We start from the raw sequence: 27,854 nt of genomic DNA on the forward strand, positions 1-27,854 counted from the left end.
AATTCTGCTAGACCTCTAGGAGGTCCTTAGAGGGATCAGGTGAAGGAGTGCTTCTCTGTGGAACCCTGAAGAACACCAGCGTTTAAAGAGCAGACAGAGAAGCCTATGGACAAAGCCTCATTCAGTTCTATATATACCTGAAGTTAGGACCCACTGGCATCTCAGAGAAGGGATCAAAGTCTCCAGAAAAATTTCACCTGAGGTAAAAGGCCTTACTTAATATAACATCACCATTTTCCACTACAGGATAGTAACGTACTTGCCATCCCCCCTCAACCCTCCCCCAACCTCAGTGTTTGGTATTAAACAAGAAAGCCAGTATTCACAGTGTATTTGTTCATTCAAATATGTTTCTGTTCTCCAGAAATGTAAGTGCTGTCTGAAATATAGTAACATTTCTATTGATTCCACAGCTTCTATAAACTTTAAAACAATAAAACAATGCAAGCAATAATCAACCCTTACCTGGCAATCTTAAAAGTCGTTCATCAGAGTAGTCATTAAAGCTGTGAGCATGCGGTCTACCGTTCCATTCTTCAGCTGCTAGTGTTGCCTCTCTGTACTTTCTAGTGATGTGCCCCAGCTTCATTAGTGAGATTTTCACTGTTGGAAGTTAGGAAACTCTGCTTGGGAAAGAGAATAGGAATAAGAAAAAAACCAATAAACTATTAAAGAATTAAGTGGGCTGTAGCTTTCTTGTCTACAAACTGGTAGATATTACTAAGGTATTTCCCAATGCTATATATTCCTACCTGTATTTGATTTGCTGAGAAATGATAGCAAATGTTGAGTCTGAAGCTTTTCCTACAATTTCCTCCTACTCAAGGCCATGTATACAATAGCATACATTAGCAAACATTAGAACATATGCTTTTATGAAATCCAGCTGACCAACTGATTTATAACCTTGTTCCTTTTTTTTTAACAGAGAAAAATCTTTGCCGGAAGTGCAATGAAAACTGCAAGACATGTACTGAATCTGACAACTGTACAGAATGCAGGGAGGGGTTAAGGTAAGAGAGTTAAAGATTTCACCAAGTAACATAGCCCAAAGACTTCTCAATAAAATTGGAAAAAAAAAAAAAGTAAATAGGTACCTCTCTTATAAGTCACCCTTGGTTTGACTCCCATTCAGACACTTGATTGCTATTTGCATTATCTCTATCATTTTATGTGAAAAATTGGATGCTACCTTGGCTTCGGAAGGTTTATAAGCCAAATAAAATTCTCTTTAGAAAAGATGGCTCAACTACAAGTAAATAAATGGCTATTTGAGAGGATTTCTTTGGGCTTTTTGACCAGCAGTGTATCAGTCAAGGATTACTGCATAGGTAACATCAATGAACTATATTTAATCCCCCTGATTCATTCCTCTGATGGTCGAAACTATTCCCTTATCTTTATTATATCTCTCCATATAGCCAATCGTTGTCTTATCTTAAGCACCTCAGGCTGGTTCCATTATGCTGTGGTATGCACATAGATTTAATACCAGGGGATGTCATCCTTGAATGGATGAGACTTGCTCATTGCTAAAGTCAGACAGTTGATAGATTCTTTGAGAGAATAACACCCAGATCAAGTGAAGTAGGTATTCTTTATATCCTTAAAGAAGGTCAGATCATCCCATGCTGAGTGAGGGGCTGGACTCTGGCTTTATTACATAAAGCTAGAATTCTGCTCCATTCCATTCCTTTTAAGAGTTCCCTGATGGCTCAGAGGGTAAAGCATCTGTCTGCAATGCAGGAGACCTGGGTTCAATCCCTGGGCTGGGAAGATCCCCTGGAGAAGGAAAAGGCAACCCACTCTAGTATTCTTGCTTGGAGAATCCCTGGATGGAGGAGCCTCATAGGCTACAGTCCACCAGGTTGCAAAGAGTCGGACACAACTGAGCAACTTCACTTAGTACCTCTATTTCCACTTTTGATCAAAGGCACAATAATCAGGAACCAGGCAGTCTAGGCAGGCAATCCTTTACATTAATTAATAAGGGAACGTCATTTTTATTTCAATTAATTGATTATTTGTGGCTTCCTTTTTTTCCCCCATAAATGCATTCAGTGTCCATTTGTTTTGCGCCTTTCATCTCAAGACTTCAGTTTTGATAATTATCAGTCTAGTCAGCATCCTACTACTTTTTGGAGAAGGAGCAAACTGTTATAATTTTTAAAAAGGCAAGATAAATGTGGGCTTAAATCTTTCTCTGCCATTTATCAGCTGTGTGATCTTGGTCAAGTCCGTTCACTCCTCTGAGCTTCAGTTTTCTCATCTATAAAAGGGTGATACTAACCTCAAAATTGCTGGATTATGATAAGGATTAATTGTGATAACATCTATAAAGCACTTATTCCAGTATCTGACACTGAATTGGCCCATGAAAAATAAAAGATCAAGATTATTTTCTATATTTCTTAGGGAACATTTTATAGAGTAAAAAATGTGAAATGAGAGCCATATATATTAATTTTAAATACGTGAGTAGCCACATTAAATGGAGTAAAAAGATACAGGTGAAATTTATTTTAATGAAATCTTTAACCAAATATACCCAAAATATTATTTCAACATGTAATCAATATAAGACAATATGAAAGATAATCGGGGAGATATTCTCTATTTTGTTTGTAGTGCACAGTCTTCGAAATCTGGTGTGTATTTCACCCTTAAAGCATACCTCAATTAAGACAGTAATTTTGGGGGAAATACTTGATCTGTATATAGATTTTATAAAACTTTAGTTGAAGTAGATTTTAGATAGCCAAGTTGCTGTGCACTTATTTAAATGTTTTCTGATAACTGAATCAAGTGCCAATTTGTAAGACTTAGAGTGAAATGAACGAAAATAAAATGTTAAATTCTGTGCCTTGGCCACCCTAGCCACATTTCAAGTGCTCTCGAGCCCACAGGCGCTAGAGCATATGGGACGGCACACATCTAACTCAGCTGGCTCACCCCAGCCTGAACCAGTACCAGGTTCGCTTACCGCGCCACCCCTGGAGTTTGGAAGCGGCCGAGTGCATCAGGGTTCCCAGGTGCTCTGCTGCACGTCCCACTTAGCGCACTCCCTCCTCACACACTGCACCCTCTGTCTCCAGCTGAGCAAGTACCAACCTCGGAAGTAATTTCCTTCATTAGAAAAACAAGGCAGCTTTAAAAACAAAAAAAAACTTTGATAAGTTTACCAGGGGTCCTGTTTCCTCCCACAAAGGGATTCATTTGATGCACTGTCCCCTTTTTCCAGCTCTACCAAAAGGAAAGGGATTTTCTTTTATTGGCTTTTTAAATGACACCTCTCTGGTCAGAAGAGAAGATCTATGAATGAAATACACTTTCTGTCTTCTTGAGGCTCCCTGTGTTTTTCTTAGGGGCTTCTAAGGTTGACCATTCTGCCTCAAAATACCTGTAAATTTTTAAATAGTGGCTAAGCAAACAACCTAGATAGCATATTCAAAAGCAGAGACATTACTTTGCCGACTAAGGTCCGTCTAGTCAAGGCTATGGTTTTTCCAGTAGTCATGTATGGATGTGAGAGTTGGACTGTGAAGAAGGCTGAGTGCCGAAGAATTGATGAGTTTGAACTGGTGTGTTGGAGAAGACTCTTGAGAGTCCCTTGGACTGCAAGGAGATCCAACCAGTCCATTCTAAAGGAGACCAACCTAGGGATTTCTTTGGAAAGAATGATGCTAAAGCTGAAACTCCAGTACTTTGGCCACCTCATGCGAAGAGTTGACTCATTGGAGAAGATTTTGATGCTGGGAGGGATTGGGGGCAGGAGGAGAAGGGGACGACAGAGGATGAGATGGCTGGATGGCATCACTGACTCTATGGACGCGACTCTGAGTGAACTCTAGCAGTTGGTGATGGACAGGGAGGCCTGGCGTGCTACAATTCATGGGGTCGCAAAGAGTCGGACACGACTGAGCGACTGAACTGAACTGAAGCAAACAGAAAAATATCTATGCATAAAATACTAGAAGGATATGGATTAAAATGTGAACAGGACTGTTTGGGATTCTTTTTCATCTACTTTGGTTTTGTTCTTTCCAAATTACTTTAAAGAGAAAAATAAATATATAAAAATATTTATATACATATATTATAAAAAATAAAGGGAAAACTAAATGTTAGTTTTTAATAGTATGATCCATATGCAAAGCACAGTCAAGTAACATGTGAATTGCAGCAATGTAGAAAAATGTATTTTCTATAAGAACACAGAAAGCATTTGACCCTGTTGCTTAGATACCCATTTTCTAGAACTGTCTACTGGGTGACATGGGATTGTGGTAACAGTCTCACTACTGAGTTATTCCATGAGTGATGTTTGTATATTAAATGCTATAAATTTTAGACATTTGTGTTTAAGAATCAATCTGTAGGCTATAAAAAACCTTAAAGGTGATAAAAAATTAGAAGAAAAAAAATACACATTCCTCATTCAACATTCTAGCAACATATTAGGTAATACCTAAGAGTGCTATTTAAAGAAAACATACAGATAACCAAAAATACTAAATAACAATGTAACTAAGAAAAGTTGAGATGTTTGGTGAAGCAGCAATATAAATAAATAATTTTGCCAAGTATTTCATTAGAGTTTAAAATTAATAAATGAAGCAATAGAAGCAAAAGTATGTTAGGATTCTCTTGTTTTGGTCCAAGAACTAAAATCAGAAGCACTTAAAATTTTAAAAAGGCTGTTCCTGGGAGTTTGAGCTGAGGGTTGGGCAGGATAGTTGTACCCTTCTATTCAGGTGTAATTCATTTTGCCACGTATTCCGACAACATATACAGTTACAGGACAACATTTAAGTTTATTGTGGAGTAGGTCTAGGAGGTCTGGGATTGATAGGCATATTGTTAGGTAAGGTGATTGTTTTGGTCCATAAAATACTTTTTAAAACCTCCAGGTTGTAAAATGTTGAGTAAAGAAAAAATGTGTCAGCCAGCCTAATAATTAAAAGGAATGTCCTCCAAACTTGCAGCACATGAATAGGCTACAGACTTATTACAGGCACAGAGAAGCATTCTAGGCATCGGGAGGAGAAAAAAAGAGGGTACAGGGGCTATTTCTCCTGCTTTGAAGTTCTCCCAAGTCCACTGACCTCTGGGGGAAGCTACATGTTTGCATATGGCTTTGGGGAGTCATGACCTCTTCGCCTGACCACAGCCGTCTGTGTTTCCAGCCTGCAGGGGTCCCGGTGTGCCGTCACCTGTGAGGACGGATGGTACTTCAACGGCCAAGACTGTCAGCCCTGCCACCGCTTCTGCGCCACCTGTGCTGGTACTTCCTCCCCAACCCCTCTTATTCCTCTAGCTCTGGTTTGGCTTTCATTTGTCTGTCTTTATCCATCAGTCATGCACACCCTGTTGGTAATTTTTTTTAATTAGACTTACTTTTCTAGCTTTACTGAGGCATAACTGACAAACATTATATACTTTAAGATGTATGTGTGATGTTTTGATATACATAATACAAGGTAATTAACATATTCATCACCTCACATAGTTTGTGTGTGGTGAGAACACTTAAGATCAACTCTCTTAGTTGAGTTTTGAGTATACAATACAGTATTAACTATAGTTACCATGGCGTACGTTAGATTTCCAGAACTTATGCATCCTGCATAACTGAAACTGTACCTCCTTTGCTTTCTAAAGAGGTTTGATGTTTTTTTGGCAAATGGGTTCAATCTAAAACTGAAGCCTTTTCCCCCAGAGAACATAAGGAAAAGTACAAATGTTACAGTTCTTAAAATTGCAACCTATTAATGCCATTTTCACCAATTATGCAAAAAGCAGCCCGCTGTGCAACCTTTTCTGAGGCTTTGTTTCTGTTTCCTGCATTTGTCTTGCTTTTAAGGAGCAGGCGCTGACGGGTGTATTAACTGCACAGGGGGCTACTTCATGGAGGAGCGGAGATGCGTGCAGAGCTGTAGTATCAGCTACTACTTTGACCACTCTTTAGAAAGTGGATACAAATCCTGCAAAAAGTAAGTGGATCCCCCCCCCCCATTTAAGCTCCAGTGTTTGGCAACTGGATTCCTTATTTGACTGCCTTCATAAACAATATGAAACGTATAATTATTAATGAAAATAAGGTGCAAACATTTACCTATGGACACCAACACTCTGCAGCTTTAAACCCAACTGATTTTTGTGTGTGTGCCTCAGGAGCACTTTAAAACCTCTAAAGTTGTATTTCTGTTTCAAGTGCATGCTCTCTCCTCTTTAAAATCGGTCTACCTGCTAGGTTTTCTTTAATGTTGTCAATTAAAGCAATTCATTTAAGAAAATATTTTTGTGGCATCTTCAAAGGGAGAATTAAATTTAAGATGTTAAGAGATTGACAGTAAACACATCTTTTCCTGTGCCTGATGTGTGAAAGGATGATACACTGTACATTCTCCCCATAGATGTGACCCCAGCTGTTTGACATGCAGTGGTCCAGGGATCAAGAACTGTACGAGCTGTCCCAGTGGGTATCTCTTAGACTTAGGAATGTGTCAGATGGGGGCCATCTGCAAGGACGGTGAGTACAACTGCTTATTTTGATCTGAGAACCATGTGATCCTTCCATGTTAAGGTCTAATATATATTTCCACTTGAAAATATTAACTATCAAGCATGTCTCAGGTAAGACATGCTGATGTCTTGTTGGTGTTCCTTGAACTTATACCCTCAACGGGTTTAGTTTTCTGGTTGTTTTAACTGCAAAAAGAACTAAAGCATCCATTTACAAAGATGGCACTAGTTAATTTTTCTTAATTAGTAGACCTTGTTCTTGAAAACTTTAGAGCTTCGGATTCAGAACAAAATTCAGCAGAAAGTAAAGAGAATTCCCATATATCCTCTGATCACACTGAACATACATACACACATACTCACTATCAGTATCCCTCACCAGAATGATATGTTTGTTACAGCTGATGAACCAACACTGACAAATCATTGTCACCAAAATCTGCAGTTTACATTAGAGTCCACTTTTGGTGTTCTATGAGTTTGGAAAAATGTATAAAGACAAGTGTCCACCACCGTATCCACCACAGCACCACACCACCACAAGTATCCATCATTCAGATCACCCTTCACTACCCTGGAAATCCTCTGTGCTCTGCCTATCCCTTCCTTCTTCCTTACCCCTGGAAACCACTAATTTTTTTTTTCGCTGTCATCATAGATTTGACTTTTCCAGAGTGGCATATAGTTGGAATCATACAAACACTAACTAGAAAAGGCTACATATTGTATTGTTTTCCAGTCTTCCATCATATGTACTTTTTGCTAGATTTTTAAAATACCACATAGAGTTTTGTACCTTGCTTTCTGCTCTAAGCATTAGATAAATGCTATGCTATGTTTTTACAAAATCTTCAGAAACTTCACTTTTAATAACAGCTTAACAGTCTGTCTTGTGGATATGCCACAGTTTACTGCCACTCTCCCCTCATTTGGATTGTTTGTAATTGTGATATGTAAATAACAATCAAATGGCATCTGAATCTTTTATTAAGCCGTGATAGATAGGCATTTATCTAATGATAAAACAATTACAGATTGGTTCTAATGCTAATATTGGTCCATTTTTCTTTTCATTGCACCAGTAGTTCTCAAGCAAAAGGCCAGGGCCCCACACCTTCCCCCAAGATTCATTTAAATTGGTCTTGGGGTAAAGCACTGATAGCTTTAGAAGCTTCTGAAGTGTTTTCAATGTGCAGCCATTCCCTCTGATAATTTGGCAAATGCCAAGTTCTCTCATTTTCTAGCTTCCGCCATTTCCCTATCCATGAAATGAATGAATTTAAATTATTCCAACCCCAATATCTTACAAGCTTTGACTCTAGATATAATTCGTGCAGAGAGGACTCTTAAATTTGTGCCTAGACTTTATGCACATGTGCATCTCAACAATGTAGAAATAAAATGTTTGAACCATCATTGTTCTAAACATCTTGGACTGTTAGGGAAATAGGAAAATAAAAAACGATGCATTTGGAACAGTTTTCCCTGATAAAATCATTTCCCTGGGTTTAATCTTTGTGTTCCTTTGAATGGTTCCTCTTCTGGAAATTTCACAAGAGGCAGAAGAGTGCTATGGCTGGGAGAATGTAGATTCAGAAGTCAGAATGCATCATTCTTATCTAGACCCCAGACCTTGGACAGGTTATGAGTTTTGGGGGGGCCTCACTGCCCTCATCTATAAAAATAAAAAGGATAATACTGTTGCCCTCATATGGTTATCTGATAACTTCCCATTAGGAATCTCAAACAACAAAGATATCTGAGCATGTGATGGCACCAATAGGGAAATCATTTATGCTCTCATATCCACAGAGTGTCTAAGTGACTTTGCATCTTCATAGCTCTTCTAATGTCTGATTGACCTGGCAGGGAGAGGCAGACCTGCTCAGGCTCTGCATTCAGACTTTTCATGGCCAGGGCTAATTCTCACCACACAACACTCAGGTAAGGAGACTGGGAGTGATAGCACCCCAGATACCATGTAAGTATTACTTTCTAGTTATCAGCCAGTGATCCTTACCCTCACGTTAAAAGCTGATCCCCCTCTATCTGAATATGATCAGAATTTTTCTTAGTTAGTAACTGAAAAACCAAGCAAGATTTTTAAGCCATTGACCCAAAAGATGCACTATGACTTGAGAGGTTCACCTTGTACTTGGTAACAGGCATTTCAAGGTTTATGATCTTTAATTGCTTTCCCTAAACCATGGTAAGCACAGGCTCATTTATGCCAGTGGCACTTTGGTAAAAGTGGAGTGTCAGGATTGTGGGCAAAAGTAGAAAATGAAGAACCATGATTTGTGATGAGTCCCTTTTCAGGTAGGTTAAAGAATGAGATCATGGATGGCTCACTAGGCTTTTCAAATCACATGGCAATCACCATGTGCTGTTAGGCATGTGTTATTATTTTCTTTCAACTGTCATATTTCAGTGATTCTAAGACATACTTTTTTATTATATTTTAATAGCTCTGGAATCAGATGCATCTTATAATTCGTGGCAGCTTACAACTGCTTTGATCCACAGGTTGATGTGATATAGCTGTCACCTGTGACTTAGTCACAGACATATCTAGTCGACTGAAGCACATGATCACTCCTACTTATGTGGCATTTAATTGTACTTCCTAATAGCTTCAAAAAGTTAAACTATGTCTCAATATTCAAAGGAAGAGTTATTACATATGCCCAGAAAAAAAAACAGCATGTTATGCAAATACTTTAATAAGCATAAAACTAATATGCTAATTGACAAAAGGTTATTGTGTCACCATTTAATAAGAATTTTTCTTGGCAGTACTTTAAAAAGTGGTGTATCTGAAATCCAGTGTCTTAGACTCAATGAAATATAGTATAAATGACTGTATATGCTCTGCTGTAGGTAATTCCAGAAAGAAGAATCCTCGCTTATATTATTATTGATTTCTAATTTATTCTTTTTATAATCTTTTTTCCTTTTCATAAATGGATACCAATCACATTTACCGCTGGACTGCAAAACAATGCTTCTTGAAAAACAATGCTGTTGACTGAAATCACTCTGGGTGGACCAAATTTTCCTCCTGTTGACTGCTCCCGAATGATCCCTTCCAATCCCCCCAATCTGCCTCTCTGGCCAATCACAACCTTCTTCCATGTGTGTCCATCATGCTGCTCTCGTCCTCAACTTCCCCTGTCTCTTGCTGAATTCCTGGAAAAGCAACGGAAGAGTCCTGGGCGGAAGGAGGCTTCTGTATGCTAGTGAAAAAGAACAATCTGTGCCAACGGAAGGTTCTTCAACAACTGTGCTGCAAAACATGTACATTCCAAGGCTGAGCTGCCATCCTAGATTTCTTTGTTCCTGTAGACTTATAGATTACTCCATATTATTATTAAAAAGAAAAAAACAAGCAAAAAAAAAAAAAGCAAGCCACCTCTCTCTTTCTTGCTCTCTTTTTCTCTCTCGCTCCAATTTGTGCAGGGAGATGGTGAACTGTTTTGTCAGAACTTAAATGGAAAAAGAAATAAACCTACAACAAGCCTACCTTTTATAACTGGGTGTTTAGTGCTAAACAGCCAGAACCACAGAGACAGTATTGTATGACCAAAGCATCTGATGCCAAAATTTGACGTTAAAGTAATGATTTGATTTCCTGCCCTGTTTTTGAAGGTCCATTTTGGTTTTTTTGTTTTTTCTTTTTTTCCTTTTGCATTTAATTGCTTGCTTCCCTCTTTGAGATGCCTAAAATCCCTTTCAAAAACATCACAAGAGCAGACGTAGATCAAAATGAAACAGAAAGCTCTTGCATCCATCATTTTTCATGCTTGAGTCCACTGTTGGGGGAAATGGCAGAAAACTGGACCTAAGGGCATTAAGAACATCCCACAGAGTTGTGTTCAGTGTCATTTGTCTTGATTTTTCACAGCTGGCCATTGATACTTTCCACACATAATTTACTTCATGCATTATGTGCTGGTTTTGGCATTATGCCCACTTGATAAGTCTGCTCCACTGGTTTCATCAGATAGACTTGCTGCTACTGGCTTTTCCATGGTAGATTCGGTTATTTTACATACAGCTGGTCAAATGGGATTGCTCTGCATAGTCAAATTGGTGATGGACAGAATGGAAAGATTCACAGAATAGCTGAGACTGATCCAGCTCCCCCCAAAACCAGAGTGTTCACTCATAAACCCTGCACATGCTCTTGGTGCTATTCAGCCATTACCCCATAGCATTTTTTAAGGCCATCAGAAATTCCATGTATTGTAGTGGAAAGTGTTTTGGATATGATGAAGGGAATTTCTTCCTAGAGTCAAAAGTTTCTAAAAGGTCCTGTATTTTTTAAGAAATGGAATTTATTTAAATAATATTTAAGCCTGTGCCCAAGTTGGCGGGGTAACATTTTTCAATGGTGCTTATTAGAAGTGTTTTTTCATCTTATCATTTTAAGAAAATAAAACTGGAAATGGAATATGGGCAGCATGATTGTACCCTCCTCATTCTGTTCTTTCCCCACTCCTCTGTTGCTCTATAACCATGCTGATACACCTGTCCACTGAATGTCAATGAGACCATCTGTTTTCCTGGAAATATACTCACTGGTTTTCTATGAGTCCCCAAACACATCCTGGAATCTAGCAGACTGACTTATGTGAATACTCTTTGGATCAGTGGTCAGAAATGAGGAAGCTTGATAGATCGTTTTATAACTCTTGAGTTTCTCTATTTAGGAGAGCAGAGACTAATATCAAGTTTCTTCATGTTTCATATCAAAGCTCCATTGGTGACCTCATTTGCTTTCAGAGTGACCAGCCATCTTGTAGGCTTTAGGCTTCAGACAGCCTCACTTCCAAGATGAGAGGAGGAATGATATCAATATAGGTTATCCTGGGAAATGGATGCTAACTAAGGTCCCCATCCAAGAAGCAAGCTAGTAAAAAGGCCTAACCTGAAATTTTGTATTCCAAGACATCAAAGTTAACATTTAACCCAAGGTAACTAATGAGTACAAAGTCTAATGACCCTTCTAATAGCACTGCAGTGATCCTCAGTCATGTAATGATTCATATATAACTAGGGGATCAACTGATTTTGTTGAGTAATTTTTCCTCTTCATAACACTGCAGGCCCTTCTGACCTGAAGAAAGCAAGTTAGTCTGGCATGTAGAGTCTTACATTTAAAGTCGTAGTCTCTTAAGTGGACAAAAGTAAGTGAGAGCCTGTCAAGTAGATGGTGAAACCAGATCTGCCTGCAGAAGAATCCATTTAACTGAACCCACCCATAATATTTGAGGCACAAAGTTACTATGAAAGGAAAAATAAAAATGATGTCTGTGTTCTTAGACAAATAACCATCAATCTGACAGTCAAAACCATTGGGGTCCACCAATATGTGTTCCATTTCTCACTGACCATGCAGGCACACATTGTGGAAATACTGGTTTAACTACTAGTGGTTACTGCCTCGTTTATCTACAGAATATTATTAACTAGAACATAATGCTTTCAAAGTTTAAGTTAATGTTATATATTATGTATAAATATATATATTCATAATGAGATATATGTAATGGATAGTACAAAGTTTGGAGACTTAACAAATACTCTAACCTAGAGCCAGAAGTCCTATTTTCTGTTTTCTTTTGTCTTTTCATTAGTGATCCATTGTTAAATCCAAATTCACTTTTACTGAAAAATACTGTACATGTGTAAAATGTTCAGTTGTTTTTTTGTAAAATATAGTAGAATGGTTGTAATTGATACTGGCCAAAATCAATGTTATTCCATATTTTATTTTTTCTATTAAATTAACCTAAGTTCCTGTTTATTTGATCTGTTCATAACCATGTGCAAACATCTCTGAAAGGGTGAGGTCATGAGAAACTTCTGTTTCCATACATAAGCTGAATATGGAAGAAAGGGTGGTGAATGGAGCATATAAATAAGATTGGGAAGAAAGGGTGAACAGAGATGGGAACTGAAAAAAGGAGAATGTAACATCAATAGAAGAAAGGAACAATTTAGGTTTGGTCATGAATGACTGTTAAATCCCATTTTTAGTAAGCAGGTTGTGAAAAAATCTACAAAAGCTTGGTGCAGTTGCTACTGCATTTTACAGGTGCAATGTCCAATGAAAGAGCCATCTGGACCTGCTCTTTCCCTGGCTTCCCCCAGGGCATGGACAACTGCACACCTACCTGTGGGTATATGAAAGGGTGGGGACCATGGTGCTGGGCACAAAGAGGTGGGGAGTGTGAAAGACATTATAGAAGATGGCCTTATTCAGTTGGCTGATATCCTGTGCATCATTATCCCTGGCTGTGTATCATATCCTTGTGGCTGTATCCCTAGATGCCTAGAAGATGACTTTGTCTAAAACCAGTCTCTAGTACATGCTACAGGGTAGAACCGTATAGTTAGCAAATAAACAACCATGGATCATAGACCTTTGTGAACCCTGCTTGTGATGGTCACTAGCCCTGAAGATTCAATGCCCTGCCTTTTGCAAAAAGAAATGAGAAATCAACAGAAGTGACACACATGTTGAGCTCTGATTAGGTTTAAAGATTTGGGGATACAAAAAGGTATAAGAAAGAGCTTCTGTTGCCATGAAGTCCCATTATGGAGATGGGGAGAAACTAATTTTATTGACCATTTACTATGTGCTGTACAATATAGGCATACAGAGTGTGTGTGTGTGTGTGTGTAGATATACTGGGTTGGCCAAAAAGTTCATTCAACTTTCCCCTAAGATGGTACAGGAAAACCTGAAAGAGCTTTTTGGCCAACCAAATAAATATACTCTTTTAAGTCTCACAAAAATTCTAGAACAGAAATACATGTAGTATCCTCTGTTTACAAATGAGAAAGCTGAGGCATATGGACTTGAAATAAATTGATTGGGATTGCAAAACCAGACTCAAAATAATAAAAATAAAATTCAACAGTAAGACCATTAATCCTAAGGAGTGACTTCTAAATCTCAGATGAGTAAGTTAAGTTCAGACAGGTAGACATCCCTTTGAATTGGATTAGTCAGGTGTTTCTTAGAGCAGTTTAGACTGGTATTGGATCTTGGAGGATGGCTGAGGCTTAACTAAGCAGATGGAACTAAAGCAGGAGGAGCATCACCAGCAAATCTGCTGCCCAAGAGTTGTTCAGGGAAAAGTCGATTGTTCTAATGGTTTTAACTAATTACCCCACTGCTACAAAGAACAGTAATTCAAGATGTGATGGATCAGTCAAGAAGAATCAACATTTTTACATTTTCCATAAGATGGATAGTGTGCCCATTCTTTTTAATTTGCATACCCATGGAAGACCTTGCTATTCATTAATATCCATCCCTGGACTGATCAGCACTCTCTCACCTTTCAGCCAATATTAGAGCTCCATCATCATGCTACTCATCTCTTCTATCAGACTCCTCATTTCCACACAGCAATCTACTCTTCATTTTGAGGAATTTGCAAACTGAGTGCTTCACAGAGAAGGGAAAGTAACTGTTGTAGTAACTGCTAAGTTAAAATTTCTCCATCAAGTGATCAACACTATAGGCACATCTGAGTATGTAAGTATTTAACATCCCCTCATGTAGAAAAAATATCATGCAGCTTAAATGTAAGTGGGCATGCATTCTTAACTGCTTTCATATGATCATTCAGCTTCACACAAGGGGCAGTGACAGACAGCAATTTGACAATTAAAGAAAACTGGAGGCAATTTTCTAATACAAAATGGGAGGGGAACACAAAGGCCAGCTGCAGTTCGACCTCACCTGTCCCAAGCTGGGCCTGGGCTCCAAACTCAGTATGTGTCAATGACAAGTATAAACCATTTCTCTTCCCTGGTTGATGTCCATTTCCAAAGTTATTTTTGTTAAAACCCATAAAATCTGAAATTCTTGGCGGAATATTTTGGAGCCACTGACAAATTTAGCAAGGCATAGCCAAGATGGACTTAATTTCACTATGGCTCATGGAGCAATTTGGCAATAGCATTGGGGCTATAAACCATAAAATCATGTCTCCTCTTCATCATGAGAGGCAAAGATCTGGCCCAAAGTCAATTCTTGGGCAAAAAGGATACAGCTGTATAGCATCACTGAGTCTCCTAGGGCAAGTTTGGGACCTGGGAACTCCAGCTGTTCCTTCCTACCTTCTTCCTATAAGAGACTTAGAAAGATGTTTAACTGTCTTATTGCTGAAGGATTTTCTTGCGAGATTTTTTTCTCTAAAGGGCCATTGTTGAGTCCCTCACCACAATAATTGTTGCAACTCTTGGCTTTTTCCAGGTCAGATGTCAGGCAACAAAAGATATTTTGCATCTCCACTTCTAGAAATTTACAGAAACATTCCCTGAGGTCTGAATTGTAAGACATTTTTTAGAAAAGAATATACTACAAGAATACAGTGTTTTTAAGCCAGCAGAGTTTTACAATGGCATTAATTTTGCCCCCACAAAAATCAGAGCAACCTACAGAAACTAACTTTCTATTGCAAGATTCACAACTATCAAGGATATGGATTAAAATCAAGCCCAGAACATCAAGTTTCTGTACAACACTGCCTCCCTTTTATGAGGGCCAAGGAGAAAACAAGTCCATATTACATACATGGCAAGACAGGAGTAAGAGCCTTTTCCCAAGTGTGGATAGAAAGCACACTATATTCCTGGACTTGGCTTTTTCTCCTTATTAATCCAAGTAAATCGCTTCCATAAACAAACTTTGAGTTTCTTTCTATATACCAAGCACTGAGGTCCTTCATGCCCTCTTCAAGCTTATGGTCTAGTGGTAAACAAACCAAAATACATGGTTATAACATGAAGCTACTGAAAGGCCTTTTAAAAAGCATCACAATATTGCTGGGAGTCGAAAAGAGCAAGCACACTCACTTTACTAATTAAGGGTTAAATGTACCATGGCTCACACGATAAGCTTTCCAAGGGCATCCAAAAATAACATGAAACATTCAAAACAGATTTGCCTTTAAAATGTGCAAAATCAAATGATATTTTAATTAAATATCTACAAAATGCAACATATCAAACTAGTCAACTACAGCTCAACACTTAAGGAATCACATAATTAATGTGGGATAAAGGTGAATTTTAATGTTTGATATGATGTGGTACTCACAGAGACAGGAGAACCTAGGATCTGTTGGGTTTCTAATTTAACCCTGCAGAGGAGGGACAAATTCACTCCTCACTTAGGGGGAGGATATATTTATACATAATTCCGATGTCTTCCCTCAAGATTCCCACCTGTAGATCCAAATAGCTACCTGCCATTTCCCTTCAGATGGCTAACAGGCATCTCAAAATTAACATTTCCAAAATAGACTTTAGACTTGCTAATCCTTTAAACATTATCACAGATTGTCTCCCATCTAAGCATATGGTATTAAAATACATCTAAAAATCCATCCATCCACCAGTTGCCCAAACCTAAACCCTAGGATTTCTCTTTTTGCTACCCTCAAACCCAATCCATTGGCAAGATCCCACTGACTTCCATGATATATCTCTAAGTGACTTCTCCCCACTCTGTAGCTGTAATTCTGGATCAAAACGCCATCCTCTCTACCCTAAACTACTGCCAGAGCCTCCTAATCAGGCTCTCTGCTTCTCCCCCCATCCATGCTCCACGCAGATGGCAGACTGCTATTATAAACACAAAATCTGATTTCGCCTCTCTCTATTCACTCAGAATAAAATCTGAACTCCTTACCTGAGACTTTCTGATACCTTCTCATGCTCTCTTGTTCATATTCTAATCGTACCATTCTTTTTGTTCTCCAAACAAAACTAGCATATTTATGCATCTAGAACCCTGCTCTTCACATGGCTGATATCTTCTCATCCTACAGATTAGTTCAAAAACAGCTCTCTCAGAAGCAGCTCCTTCTACCATTCACCCCACACCTGCCCACCTTTTTGGTCTAGCACCACAAACATGACATTCTACAGTTCATTGGCTTGTTCATTGTCAGTCTCTCCCTCAGCACCACAGGAGCTGAGGTTTTTCCATCTTGTCCACAGTGGACAAGATGTCTAACACAGTGCCTGGGACAGTGTCTAACACAGTGCCTTGCTTAGTAAATATTTGTGGAATGAATGAATAAGAAGACTTCAGTGAGAAGTTTCATTAGACATGAGTCTGAAAGAAAAACAGGAATTTGTAAGTCAAAGAAGGTGAGGATGCCGGAGGATTCTTGAGAGAGAGAACTGGTACAAAGGGACAAAACTATCAAAGGGCTTGTGGACTGAGAGGCAGAGAGTGGGCAAGGTGAGCAAGTGAAGGAAGGGAATAGGAAGACCCCAGAGTTCAACTCTCAAAGGGCCTAGGATGGGCTACTGCCCTCTTCAACCTCTTTATTTTTTGAGTCATCAGCCTTTCTTCTCAGAGAGGCTAACTGACTTACTTAAGGACCCCATGAAGTCAACTTGTGGCCTCCTGCCAACAAATGCATGAAGCATTCGTTTAGGCAGAATGCTGAGAAGGCTGTATTTGCTTCAGTACCCAAGGGATTGATGGCTGCATTGAGCCAACTAAATCAAAGGACGGGTACTAAGCAGAGCTCAACTATCAGATAAGCTCACATGAGAGGAGGCAGCCCATAGCTTCTCTTCACTGGGATGTCCATGACTACAGCAAGAAATCTGGCAAAGCCTGTTTGCAAGACTAGGGGACAAGGACTGGCTCAGAATCTTCTTTTCCTTCTAAAAGAAAACCCTTTGTCCTCTAAACTGTCATTACCAGAGAAGAGTAAAAGGAAAGAATTAATAATATGTGAGGAACTACCCTTCATAATAACAGAACAACAGAAAGAGTAACTCCCATATACGGAATGCTTCCTATGTTCTAAGCACTGTGCTCAATTCTTTATATGAGCTATCTCATTCAGTATTGCCAATAGCCTGATTTTATTCTCTCTACAAATGAGAACGCAGATGAGGTAAATGCTTTAAGCACCCCAGTGGTTAAATAGAAGATCTGGGATTAATTTAAATCCAGACGATCTGATATCAAAGTCTCCAAGAAAAATATAAGAGCCAAGGAAGTTGTCTGTTGAAACAAGCTTCAGGCTGTGATCATGAAGCTTACATCAGGATTATATAGGTCACCTGACAATGTCTGGTCCAAGGTCCATGCTGTCTCTTGTGACTAGAGCAATCTCTACCCAGGACTACTGAGCACGGCCACATAGAGTTTTGTGGGATCAAGCTAGGAGTGTATTTCAGTATCACTATGAGAATTAGTAGTGACCAATGGGCCATGTGGGCAAAGGAAATCAGATAGGACCTAAAGGAAATGAGGCAGTGACTAATAAATGAGCATGTGATGTCCCTTTCATGCTAATTTCTCCTTGTCTTGGAAGTCATCATTTGCATTCTCTAGCCTCAAAGAAATGAAGAAGAAACAACAGAGATACAGGGAACACAGAAACATTACAGTGCTGAAAACCATCACAAAATACAAATTCCAAGAGCTCCTTTGACAAATCTATTAAAAAAAAATTCTTTCCAGGTGAGATTCAACGGGATTTTCTTGACACAAATCCATAACTGTTGCAACATAATAAAATCTAAACTATCAAGAAAATGTAAGTTTTATTATGTACAGAAATGTAATCTTTAACTGACTTGTATCATTAGAAGCTAGGAGATATAAGAAAGCCTTCCTCAGTGATCAGTGCAAAGAAATAGTGAAAACAATAGAATGGGAAAGACTAGAGATATCTTCAAGAAAATTAGAGATCCAAAGGGAACTTTTCATGCAAAGATGGGCACAGTAAAGGACAGAAATGGTATGGACCTAACAGAAGCAGAAGATATTAAGAAGAGGTGGCAAGAATACACAGAAGAACTATACAAAAAAGATCTTCACAACCCAGATAATCACGATGGTGTGATCACTCACCTAGAGCCAGACATCCTGGAATGTGAAATCAAGTGGGCCTTTGGAAGCATCACTACAAACAAAGCTAATGGAGGTGATGGAATTCCAGTTGAGCTATTTCAAATCCTGAAAGATGATGCTGTGAAAGTGCTGCACTCCATATGCTAGCAAATTTGGAAAACTCAGCAGTGGCCACAGGACTGGAAAAGGTCAGTTTTCATTCCAATCCCAAAGAAAGGCAATGCCAAAGAATTTTCAAACTACCACACAATTGCACTCACCTCATATGCTAGCAAAGTAATGCTCAAAATTCTCCAAGCCAGGCTTCAACAATACATGAATCGTGAACTTCCAGATGTTCAAGTTGGATTTAGAAAAGGCAGAGGATCCAGAGACCAAATTGCCAACATCCGCTGGATCATGGAAAAAGCAAGAGAGTTCAAGAAAAATACCTTCTGCTTTATTGACTATGCCAAAGCCTTTGACTGTTTGGATCACAACAAACTGTGGAAAATTCTGAAAGAGATGGGAATACCAGAGCACCTGACCTGCCTCCTGAGAAATCTATATGCAGGTCAGGAAACAAGAGTTAGAACTGGACATGGAACAACAGATTTGTTCCAAATTGGTAAAGGAGTACATCAAGGCTGTATAGTCATCCTGCTTATTTAACTTATATGCAGAATATATCATGAGAAACGCTAGACTGGATGAAGCACTAGCTGGAATCAAGACTGCCAGGAGAAATATCAATAACCTCAGATATGCAGATGACACCACACTTATGACAGAAATTGAAGAGCTAAAGAGCCTCTTGATGAAAGTGAAAAAGGAGAGTGAAAACGTTGGCTTAAAACTGAACATTCAGAAAACTAAGATCACGGCATCTGGTCCCATCACTTCATGGAAAATAGATGGGGATAACAGTGGAAACAGTGACAGACTTTATATTTTGGGGCTCCAAAGTCACTGCAGATGGTGACTGCAGCCATGAAATTAAAAGACACTTGCTCCTTGGAAGAAAAGTTATGACCAACCTAGATAGCGCATTAAATAGCAGAGACATAACTTTGCCAACATAGGTCCGTCTAGTCAAAAGCTACGGTTTTTCCAGTAGTCGTGAATGGACGTGAGAGTTGGACTATAAAGAAAGCTGAGCACTGAAAAATTGATGTTTTTGAACTGTGGTTTTGGAGAAGACTCTTGAGAGTCCCTTGGACTCCAAGGAGATCCAATCAGTCCATCCTAAAAGAAATTAGTCCTGAATATTCATTGGAAGGACTGATGTTGAAGCTGAAACTCCAATACTTTGGCCACCTGATGCAAAGAACTGACTCACTGGAAAAGACCCTGATGCTGGGAAAGATTGAAAGTGGGAGAAGGGGACAGTAGAGGATAAGATGGCATCACTGACTCAATGGACACGAGTTTGAGTAAACTCCAGGAGCTGTTGATGGACAGGGAGGCCTGGCATGCTGCAGTCCATGGGGTCACAAAGAGTCAGACATGACTGAGTGACTGAACAGAACTGAACAGAATCATCTTGATCATCTTCCCTTGAGCAGTCCCATATCTGATCCGTCAGTAAATCAAGACAGTTCTACCTCCAAAATATCTGTTAGATCCATTTTCTGTCCTTCACCTGCCACCATCCTTGTCAACATCACCTTGGGTCAAGCTGCTTCCCACCTCCTTAATGAACACACCCCTTATATCCACGCTCCACATGTCGTCATCTTCTTCCTCTAATCTCTACACAGAATAGATTATGCCAGAGTGCTATTTCTCTAAATTCAAAGCTCATATGAGATTCAACTGTTTAAACCCCTCCGTGGCTTCCCATTTCACCTAAGATAAAGCTGAAATTCCTTCCCATGTTAATCAGGCTACTGTCAATCTGACCACTCCACGTCTCTAACCTCATCTCATGCCATTCTCTCCCTCCCTTCATATTTTGCAGCAACACTAACTTCCCCTGACTCCTCTACTCTGCCTTGACCCTATAACTTTCCCACATGACATTTCCCCTACTCTAATACTATTCCATCCCTAATTATCTACACCCAGCTAAATCTTATTATCTGGATCTCAGTTTAAATGACACTTCATTTCCTGATCCTTACAAACAAGATTAGATCTCTTTACTATAAGGTTTCATGGAAGCCTCTACTTTCATATCAATTATACTATTAATATACATTTAGTTGTAGGAATATTTGATGTATGAATTCTCAGTACAAAGTTTGTCCCACGGGGACAAAGTCAGCAAATATCTTACATCTCACATGTTAGTGTTAGTTGCTCAGTCATGTCCAACTCTTTGTGACTCCATGGACAGTAGCCTGCCAGGCTTCTCTGTCCGTGGAATTCTCCAGGCAAGAATACTGGAGTAGGGTGCCATTTCCTTCTCCAGGGGATATTTCCAACCAAGGGATCGAACCTGGGTCTCCCTCACTATAGGCAGATTCTTTACCACCTGAGCCATGAGGGCAGCTTAAATCTCATGACTCTAGCAAAACGTGTCTCATAGACACTTGATAACTCTTTGATCAGTAGATAAGTTAATAAATGAATAATTAAGTAAATAACTGAATAAATGACATGGAAGAAATAGCCCTGGCCCAGACATCAGTACAGCTAAATTCTAATCTTGAGTCCATATAATCTGAGTATAGCCCCTTATGTGTCCACCCCAATTTCCACTGAGATGTGTCCACCCATCTACAGCATCATACCTATGAACCTTTTAAGCCCATGTATTCAATGTAAGGGAAAATCCCGGTGATATTCTATCACTAGCCCTAAAACACACCACACACAAAACCTTTATCACAAACTCACTAAAGCTAATGTTTTAGGATCTTTCCACTGAAATTGTACAGCTGGTAGTTAGTGTGGTGGCAGAGTTATAAAGTGTCCCCCCAAGATTATCATCCATTCATTGCTGTGAAGAGATTTTACAGATGGAATACTATCAACTGACTTTAAAATACGGAGATGATTCATGAATTATCCATATGGGCCCAAGGTATACATCAGAGGGATGGAGTAGAAGAAGGCAGAGAAGGCATGAAGCAGAAGAAGGGATCACAGAGAGATTCAAGACAAGAGAAGGATTTGACCCACAGCAACTGGCTTTGAAGCAGCAGGAAGGGGGCCATGAGCAAAGAAATGCATGCAGTCTCTAGAAACTGAGAACTATCCCCAACTTACAGGTTGTTAAGTAAATAGAGACCTCAGTTCTGAACTTCTGTCATCAACCTCAATAAACTTGGAGCAGATTCATTCCCAGAGCCTCCAGAAAGAATGTAGCCTGACACATTAATTCCAACCTTGTAAAACTAGGAGCAGAGAAGCAGCTGAGCCATACTGAAACCAGACTACTAACCTACAGAATGGTGAGAAGATGTTTTGTTGAGCCACAAAGGTAATGGTTACTTGTTACAGCAGCAATGGAAACTAATACATATTAGCTTATTTTCATAACTGTGACCTGAAGAGCATGCTTCTAATTAAATACGTATGTAAGGGCCTACTATAATCTTCTGAAGAGATGAAAAGTGGGTGCTATCTTTTGACTTTCCCTCTGCATGCTACAAAGCACCAGTATCTCCCTAAGGGGAGCTTTTATGTCTGGTTCCCCAGTTTTTGTGGCTGCAACCCAAGGAATACTTCTTGATTACCTAGCTCTGGTGGACAGCAAAGCTTGCATTCCTGGGTCCTATGGAATTGCAACCAACAGTTTGTGGCTGACCACCATCTCAAGGGAACCTGTGCAGAGAGAAGACTGAAATATATCCCCAGTCTCTTTGTGAAAGAAGCCTATCTGCTTGCTTGGAGCTTTGGGCCCGATAGCAGGCTTCTGGTTCAGCACTCTCTACAGTTCTACTAAAATGCAATCCTGGGACAGAAGCCAATGGATGACATCTTTGTATTCCCCTTCCATCTCACTTTAGGCTTCCCTGGTGGCTCAGAGGTTAAAGCATCTGCCTCCAATGAGGGAGACCTGGGTTCGATCCCTGGGTTGGGAAGATCCCCTGGAGAAGGAAATGGCAACCCACTCTAGTATTCTTGCCTGGAGAATTCCCTGGACGGAGGAGCCTGGTAAGCTACAGTCCACAGGGTCACAAAGAGTCAGACACGACTGAGCGACTTCACCTTCACTTTTACCTTCACCTTCCATCTCATTTTAGGTGGCTGGTATCTCCCAGAAAGGATCTTGTACACTTGTCTAGCACCCTGATGTTTGTGACTACCTTGCAGGAGACACTTCTAGGTCACCTGGCTCTGGCAGCCAGCAGGATTTATACTTGTGGTCTCACAGAACTCTATGTGTTTGTATACATTAAAAGCTGCTCCCTGTGGGTCTGGCTTCCAGTCAACCTGAATCTAGGTGCTGACTGAGATCTTCCCCTTTGGGAAATTGAAAGTTTTTAGCACAGTTCAACTACTGGGACACACTGAAATAAAATCATGAAGATGTGAGAAACAACCAAGATCTAAGACAGGGTTGAATGACAAGGTTCATCCCCTATACAAAGTTACTCCTTCAAGACTGAGAAAAGTGGCTGTTTAATCTTATGCATAGAAACTAACACAGAGAGTCAAGGAAAATTAAAAAACAGAGGAAAATGTTCCAAATGAAAGAACAAGGAATAAACCTCAGAAAAAGTCCTTAATGAGATGAAGGTAAATGATTGGCCTGATAAAGAGTTCAAAATAATGGTCATAAATATGCTTACTATACTTGGAGGAAAATGGATGCACACAGTGAGAACTTCAACAAAGAAAGGAAGCATAAGACTGCCAAACACAAGTCATGGAGCTGAAGAATACAACTTAACTGAAAAATACAAAAGAGGGGTACAACAGCAGACAAGATGGAGCAGGAGAAAAGGCCAGTGAGCTCAAAGACAGGGCAGTGGGACTCATCCAAACAAAGAATCAAAAAAAGAAAGAGTGCAAAAAAAAGTGAAGAGAGCTTAAAAGACCCATGAGACACCATCAAGCTGATCAGTATTCATATTATAGGGGCCCCAGGAGGAGAAGAGAAAGGGAAAAAAGAGCAGAAGATGTATATGCAGAAATAATGACTGAAAACGCCTGTAACCTGGGGAAAGAGACATTCAGATCCAGGAAGTCCAGAGAGTTCCAATCCAGATGAATCCAAAGAGACGCCTACACCAAGATACATGAAAATTAAAGTATCAAAAATTAAAGACAAGGAGATAATCTTAAAAGCAGCAAGAGAAAAACAGCTTGTTATATAAAGGGAATCCCTATAAGATCACCAGCAGCTTCTTAGCAGAAACTTTGTGGACCAGAAGGTACTGGCATGTACTAGCCAAAGTCCTGAAAGAAAAAAACTTCCAATCAAAAATACTCTATCCAGAAAAGCTGTCATTCAGAACTGAAGGAGAGTTTTCCAGACAACATAAAGGAGTTGATCACCTCTAAACTGGCTTTATAAAAAGTGTTAAAGGGACTTCTTTAGGCTGAAAAGAAAGAGTACTAGTTAGTAACAGGAAAACCTAACCTCACTGGTAAAGATAAAAATACAGTAAAATTTAGAATAATCAACTGTTGTAGAGATGGTGAATTAATCACTTATAAAGTTAGTAAGAAGGTTAAAAGACAAAAGTAAAAAAAAATCTATAACTAAAATAGTAAAGGGATACACAGGATAAAAAGATGTAAATTGTGACATCAAAACAAATCATTGGGAGGGAGTAAAAATGTAAAACTTTAGAATGCATTAAAATGTTAGTTATTATCAATTTAAAATAGACAGTTATAACTTCAAGCTTCCCTGGTGGCTCAGTTGGTAAAGAATCCGCCTGCAATGCAGGAGACCTGGGTTGGATCCCTGGGTCAGGAAGATCCCCTGGAAAAGGAATGGCCACCCACTCCAGTACTCCCTTGCCTAGAGAATTCCATTAACAGAGGAGCTGGGCAGGCTATACTCCATGGGATTGCAAAGAGTCGGACACAACTGCATGACTTTCACTTTTTCACTTTCATAAGTATAACTTATTATAGGTAAGTTTCATGGCAGCCACTATGAAAGCAAAAACCTATAGCAGTACACAAAAGATTTAAAATATTAAAAAAGGAAGGCAACCATACCACTACTGAAAATCATCAAATTACAAAGAGAGCAAAAGAAGAAACAGAGAAACTAAAAAAGAGCCAAAAAGCAACTAACAGAATTGCAAAAGTACATACCTATCAATAATTACTTTAAATGTATGTTGACTAAATTCTATCAAAAGACAGAATGACTGAATGGATTTTAAAAACTGAGACCCATCTATAAGCTGCCAAATGAGACTCCCCTCAGTTGTAAAAGTACACAAAGACTGAAAGTGAAGGAATTGAAAAAGATATTCTATGCAAATGGAAACCAAAGAAAGCCAGGGTAGCTATACTTGAGAATAAACAGACTTTTTTTTTTTTTTTTGGCCATGCAACATGGCATTCAGGATCTTAGTTCCCTGACCAGAATTGAACCTAGGCCCACTAGTGAAACCCAAGCCCTCACCACTGGACTGTGAGGGAATTTACAAGATTAAATAGACTGTAAAACAAAGAATATAATAAGAGACAAAGATGAGCATTGCATAATAATAAAGGGATTAATCCTACAAGAGGATATATCATTTTAAATATTTATGCATCCAACACAGGAACACCTAAATATACAGAGCAAATATTAAAGATCTAAAGAGAGAAAACAGACAGTAACACAATAAGTATGGGACTTTAATACCTCACTTATATCAATGTATAGGTCATCCAGACAGGAAAACAATAAGGAGACACTGGTATTAAACACCACATTAGGCCAGATAGACTTAACGGATACACAGAACATTTCATAACAGATACACAGAATATTTCATCAAAAACAAAACAAAACGCAGAATACACATTCTTCTCAAGCACACATGGAACATTCCCCAGGACACATCATGTGGTAGGCCACAAAATTAGTCTTAAATAGTTAAGACTGAAATCATATCAAGTATAATTTTTAATCACAATGGTATAAAACTAGAAACCAATTATAAGAAGAAAACTGGAAAATTTACAAATATACAGAGATTGAACAACATGCTGCTGAAAATCAATGGGTCAAAAAAGAAAGAGAAATTTTAAAAAATATCTTGAGCAAACGAAAATGGAAACACAACATACCAAAATTTATGGGATACCATAAAAGCAGTTCTTGGAAAGTTGTTCATAATGATAAATGCCTTCATCAAGAAACCGAAAAATCTCAAACGACATAATTTTACACCTCAAAGCACTAAGAAGAACAAATAAAGCCCAAAGTTAATAGAAGAAAGAAAACAAAGATTCAAGCAGAAATAAATGAAATAGAAACTAAAAGTACAGTGAAAAGGATCAATAAGAGCTTTAAAAAGAAAATTTGACTTTTAGACTCACAAAAGAAAAGGGAGGACTCAACATCAGAAATTTAAAAAGGTCTTACAACTGATATCACAGAAATACAGAGAACAATAAGAGACAGTTGTAAACAATTACATGCCAACAAGTTGGACAACCGAGAAGAAATGGATAACTTTCTGGAAACACACAACCTACCATTACCAAATTATGAAGAAACAGAAAATAAGAGATCAATTACTATTAAAGAGATTGAGTCAGTAATCAAAAACCTTCCTACAAAGAAAACTCCAGGCGCATATGACTTCACTGGTCAATTCTAACAAACATTAAAAGAAAAATTAATACAATACTTCTCAAACACTTCCAAAAAAATAGAAAAAGAGGGAGCACTTCCAAATTAGTTTTATGAGACTAGCATCACCCTGATACCAAAACCAGACAAGGATATCACAAGAAAAGAAAATTACAGGCTAATATTCCTAATAAAATAGATGCAAACATCCTCAATAAAATATCAGCAAACTGAATTCAATAACACATTGAAAGCATAATGCACCATGATCAAGAAATATTTATTCCAGGAATGCAAGGATGTGTCAACATCCACAAATCTATCAATTTGAGTCACTACATCAACAAATTGAAAGTTGCTCAGTCATGTCCAACTCTTTGCGACCCCAGGGACTATAGAGTCCAAGGAATTCTCCAGGCCAGAATATTGAATTGGGTAGCCTTTCCCTTCTCTAGGGGATCTTCTCAACCCAGGGATCGAACCCAGGTCTCCCGCATTGCGGGCACATTCTTTACCAGCTGAGCCACAAGGGAAGCCCAAGAATACTGGAGTGGGTAGTCTTTCCCTTCTCCAGCGGATCTTCCCGACCCAGGAGTCGAACCAGGGTCTCCTGCATTGCAAGCAGATTCTTTACCAACTGAGCTATTAGGGAAGCCCTAACAAAGTGAAAGATAAAAATCATATGATTATCTTGATAGATTCAGAAAAAGCTTCTGACAAAATTCAACATCCATTTATGATTTTTCAAAAACTCTCCAAAGAGCAGGTATAGAGAGAATGTACCTCAACATTATAAGACCACATATGACAAGCCCATAGCTAACATCATACACAATGATGAAAGCTGAAAGAATTTCCTCTAAGATTGGGATGCCCACTCTTGCCACATAGCACTGGAAATTCTAGCCAGAGAATCAGGCAAGAAAAAATAGTAAAAAGCATTCAAATTGGAAAGGAAGAAGTAAAACTGTCACTATTTGCAGATGGTGTATATAGAAAACCCTACAGACTCTATCAAAAAATGATTAAAACTAACAAGCAAATTTAGTAAAGTTGAAAGATACAAAATCAATATACAAAAATTTGTTCCATCTCTTTAATAATGAACAATCAGAAAGAGAAACTGAGAAAATAATCCCATTTACAACTGTATCAAAAAAAAATATTTAGTAATAAATTTAACCAAGGATATGGGAGATCTATACACTGAAAACTCATGGAAAAGAAATTGAAGAAGACTAGTAAATGGAAAGATATTCAGTATCATGAAAAAACTAATTATTTTTTAAATGTTCATACTAACCGAAGCAATCTATAGCTTCGATGCAATCCCCAAAGTTACAATAGCAATTTTCACAGAAACAGAACAATCCTAAAATTTGTAGGAACCATGAAAAATCCCAAATAGTCAAAGGAATCTTGAGAAATAACAACAACACTAGATGCATATCATTCTCTCATTTCAAATTATATTACAAAACTATAATAATCGAAACAATATGGTGGTATTGGCATAAAACCAGGCACAGATCAATGGAACAGAACAGAGAGCTTAGAACTAGACCCATTCATATATGGTCAACTATAACAAAGAAGCCAAGGATATACAACAGTCTTTTCAAGTGATGGTTTGGGTAAAGTGAGCTGCACAAAAAAATGAAACTGGACCACTATCTAATACCATACACAAACCTCACTTAAAATATATAGAAGATTTGAACATAAGATATGAAACCA

The 27,854-nt window shown here is 38.7% G+C and overlaps 1 protein-coding gene across 2 annotated transcripts in view; it reads left to right on the forward strand.

The window, feature by feature from the left end:
• Positions 1-27,854, forward strand: part of PCSK5 (proprotein convertase subtilisin/kexin type 5) — a 513,187-nt gene that overhangs the window by 352,022 nt on the left and 133,311 nt on the right. The window contains exons 17-21 of one of the 2 annotated variants that reach the window (XM_040256430.1): positions 929-1,013; positions 5,187-5,284; positions 5,864-5,993; positions 6,417-6,532; positions 9,724-12,334. In XM_040256430.1, the coding sequence (XP_040112364.1) occupies positions 929-1,013; positions 5,187-5,284; positions 5,864-5,993; positions 6,417-6,532; positions 9,724-9,839 (545 nt within the window). In that variant the 3' untranslated portion in view covers positions 9,840-12,334. Of the gene's footprint in view, positions 1-928; positions 1,014-5,186; positions 5,285-5,863; positions 5,994-6,416; positions 6,533-9,723; positions 12,335-27,854 lie in introns of those variants that run through there. The other variant, XM_040256508.1, reaches the window with a different exon arrangement.

This window comes from Oryx dammah, unplaced genomic scaffold (genome assembly GCF_014754425.2).
Source record: "Oryx dammah isolate SB20612 unplaced genomic scaffold, SCBI_Odam_1.1 HiC_scaffold_1, whole genome shotgun sequence".
Lineage (NCBI taxonomy): Eukaryota > Metazoa > Chordata > Mammalia > Artiodactyla > Bovidae > Oryx > Oryx dammah.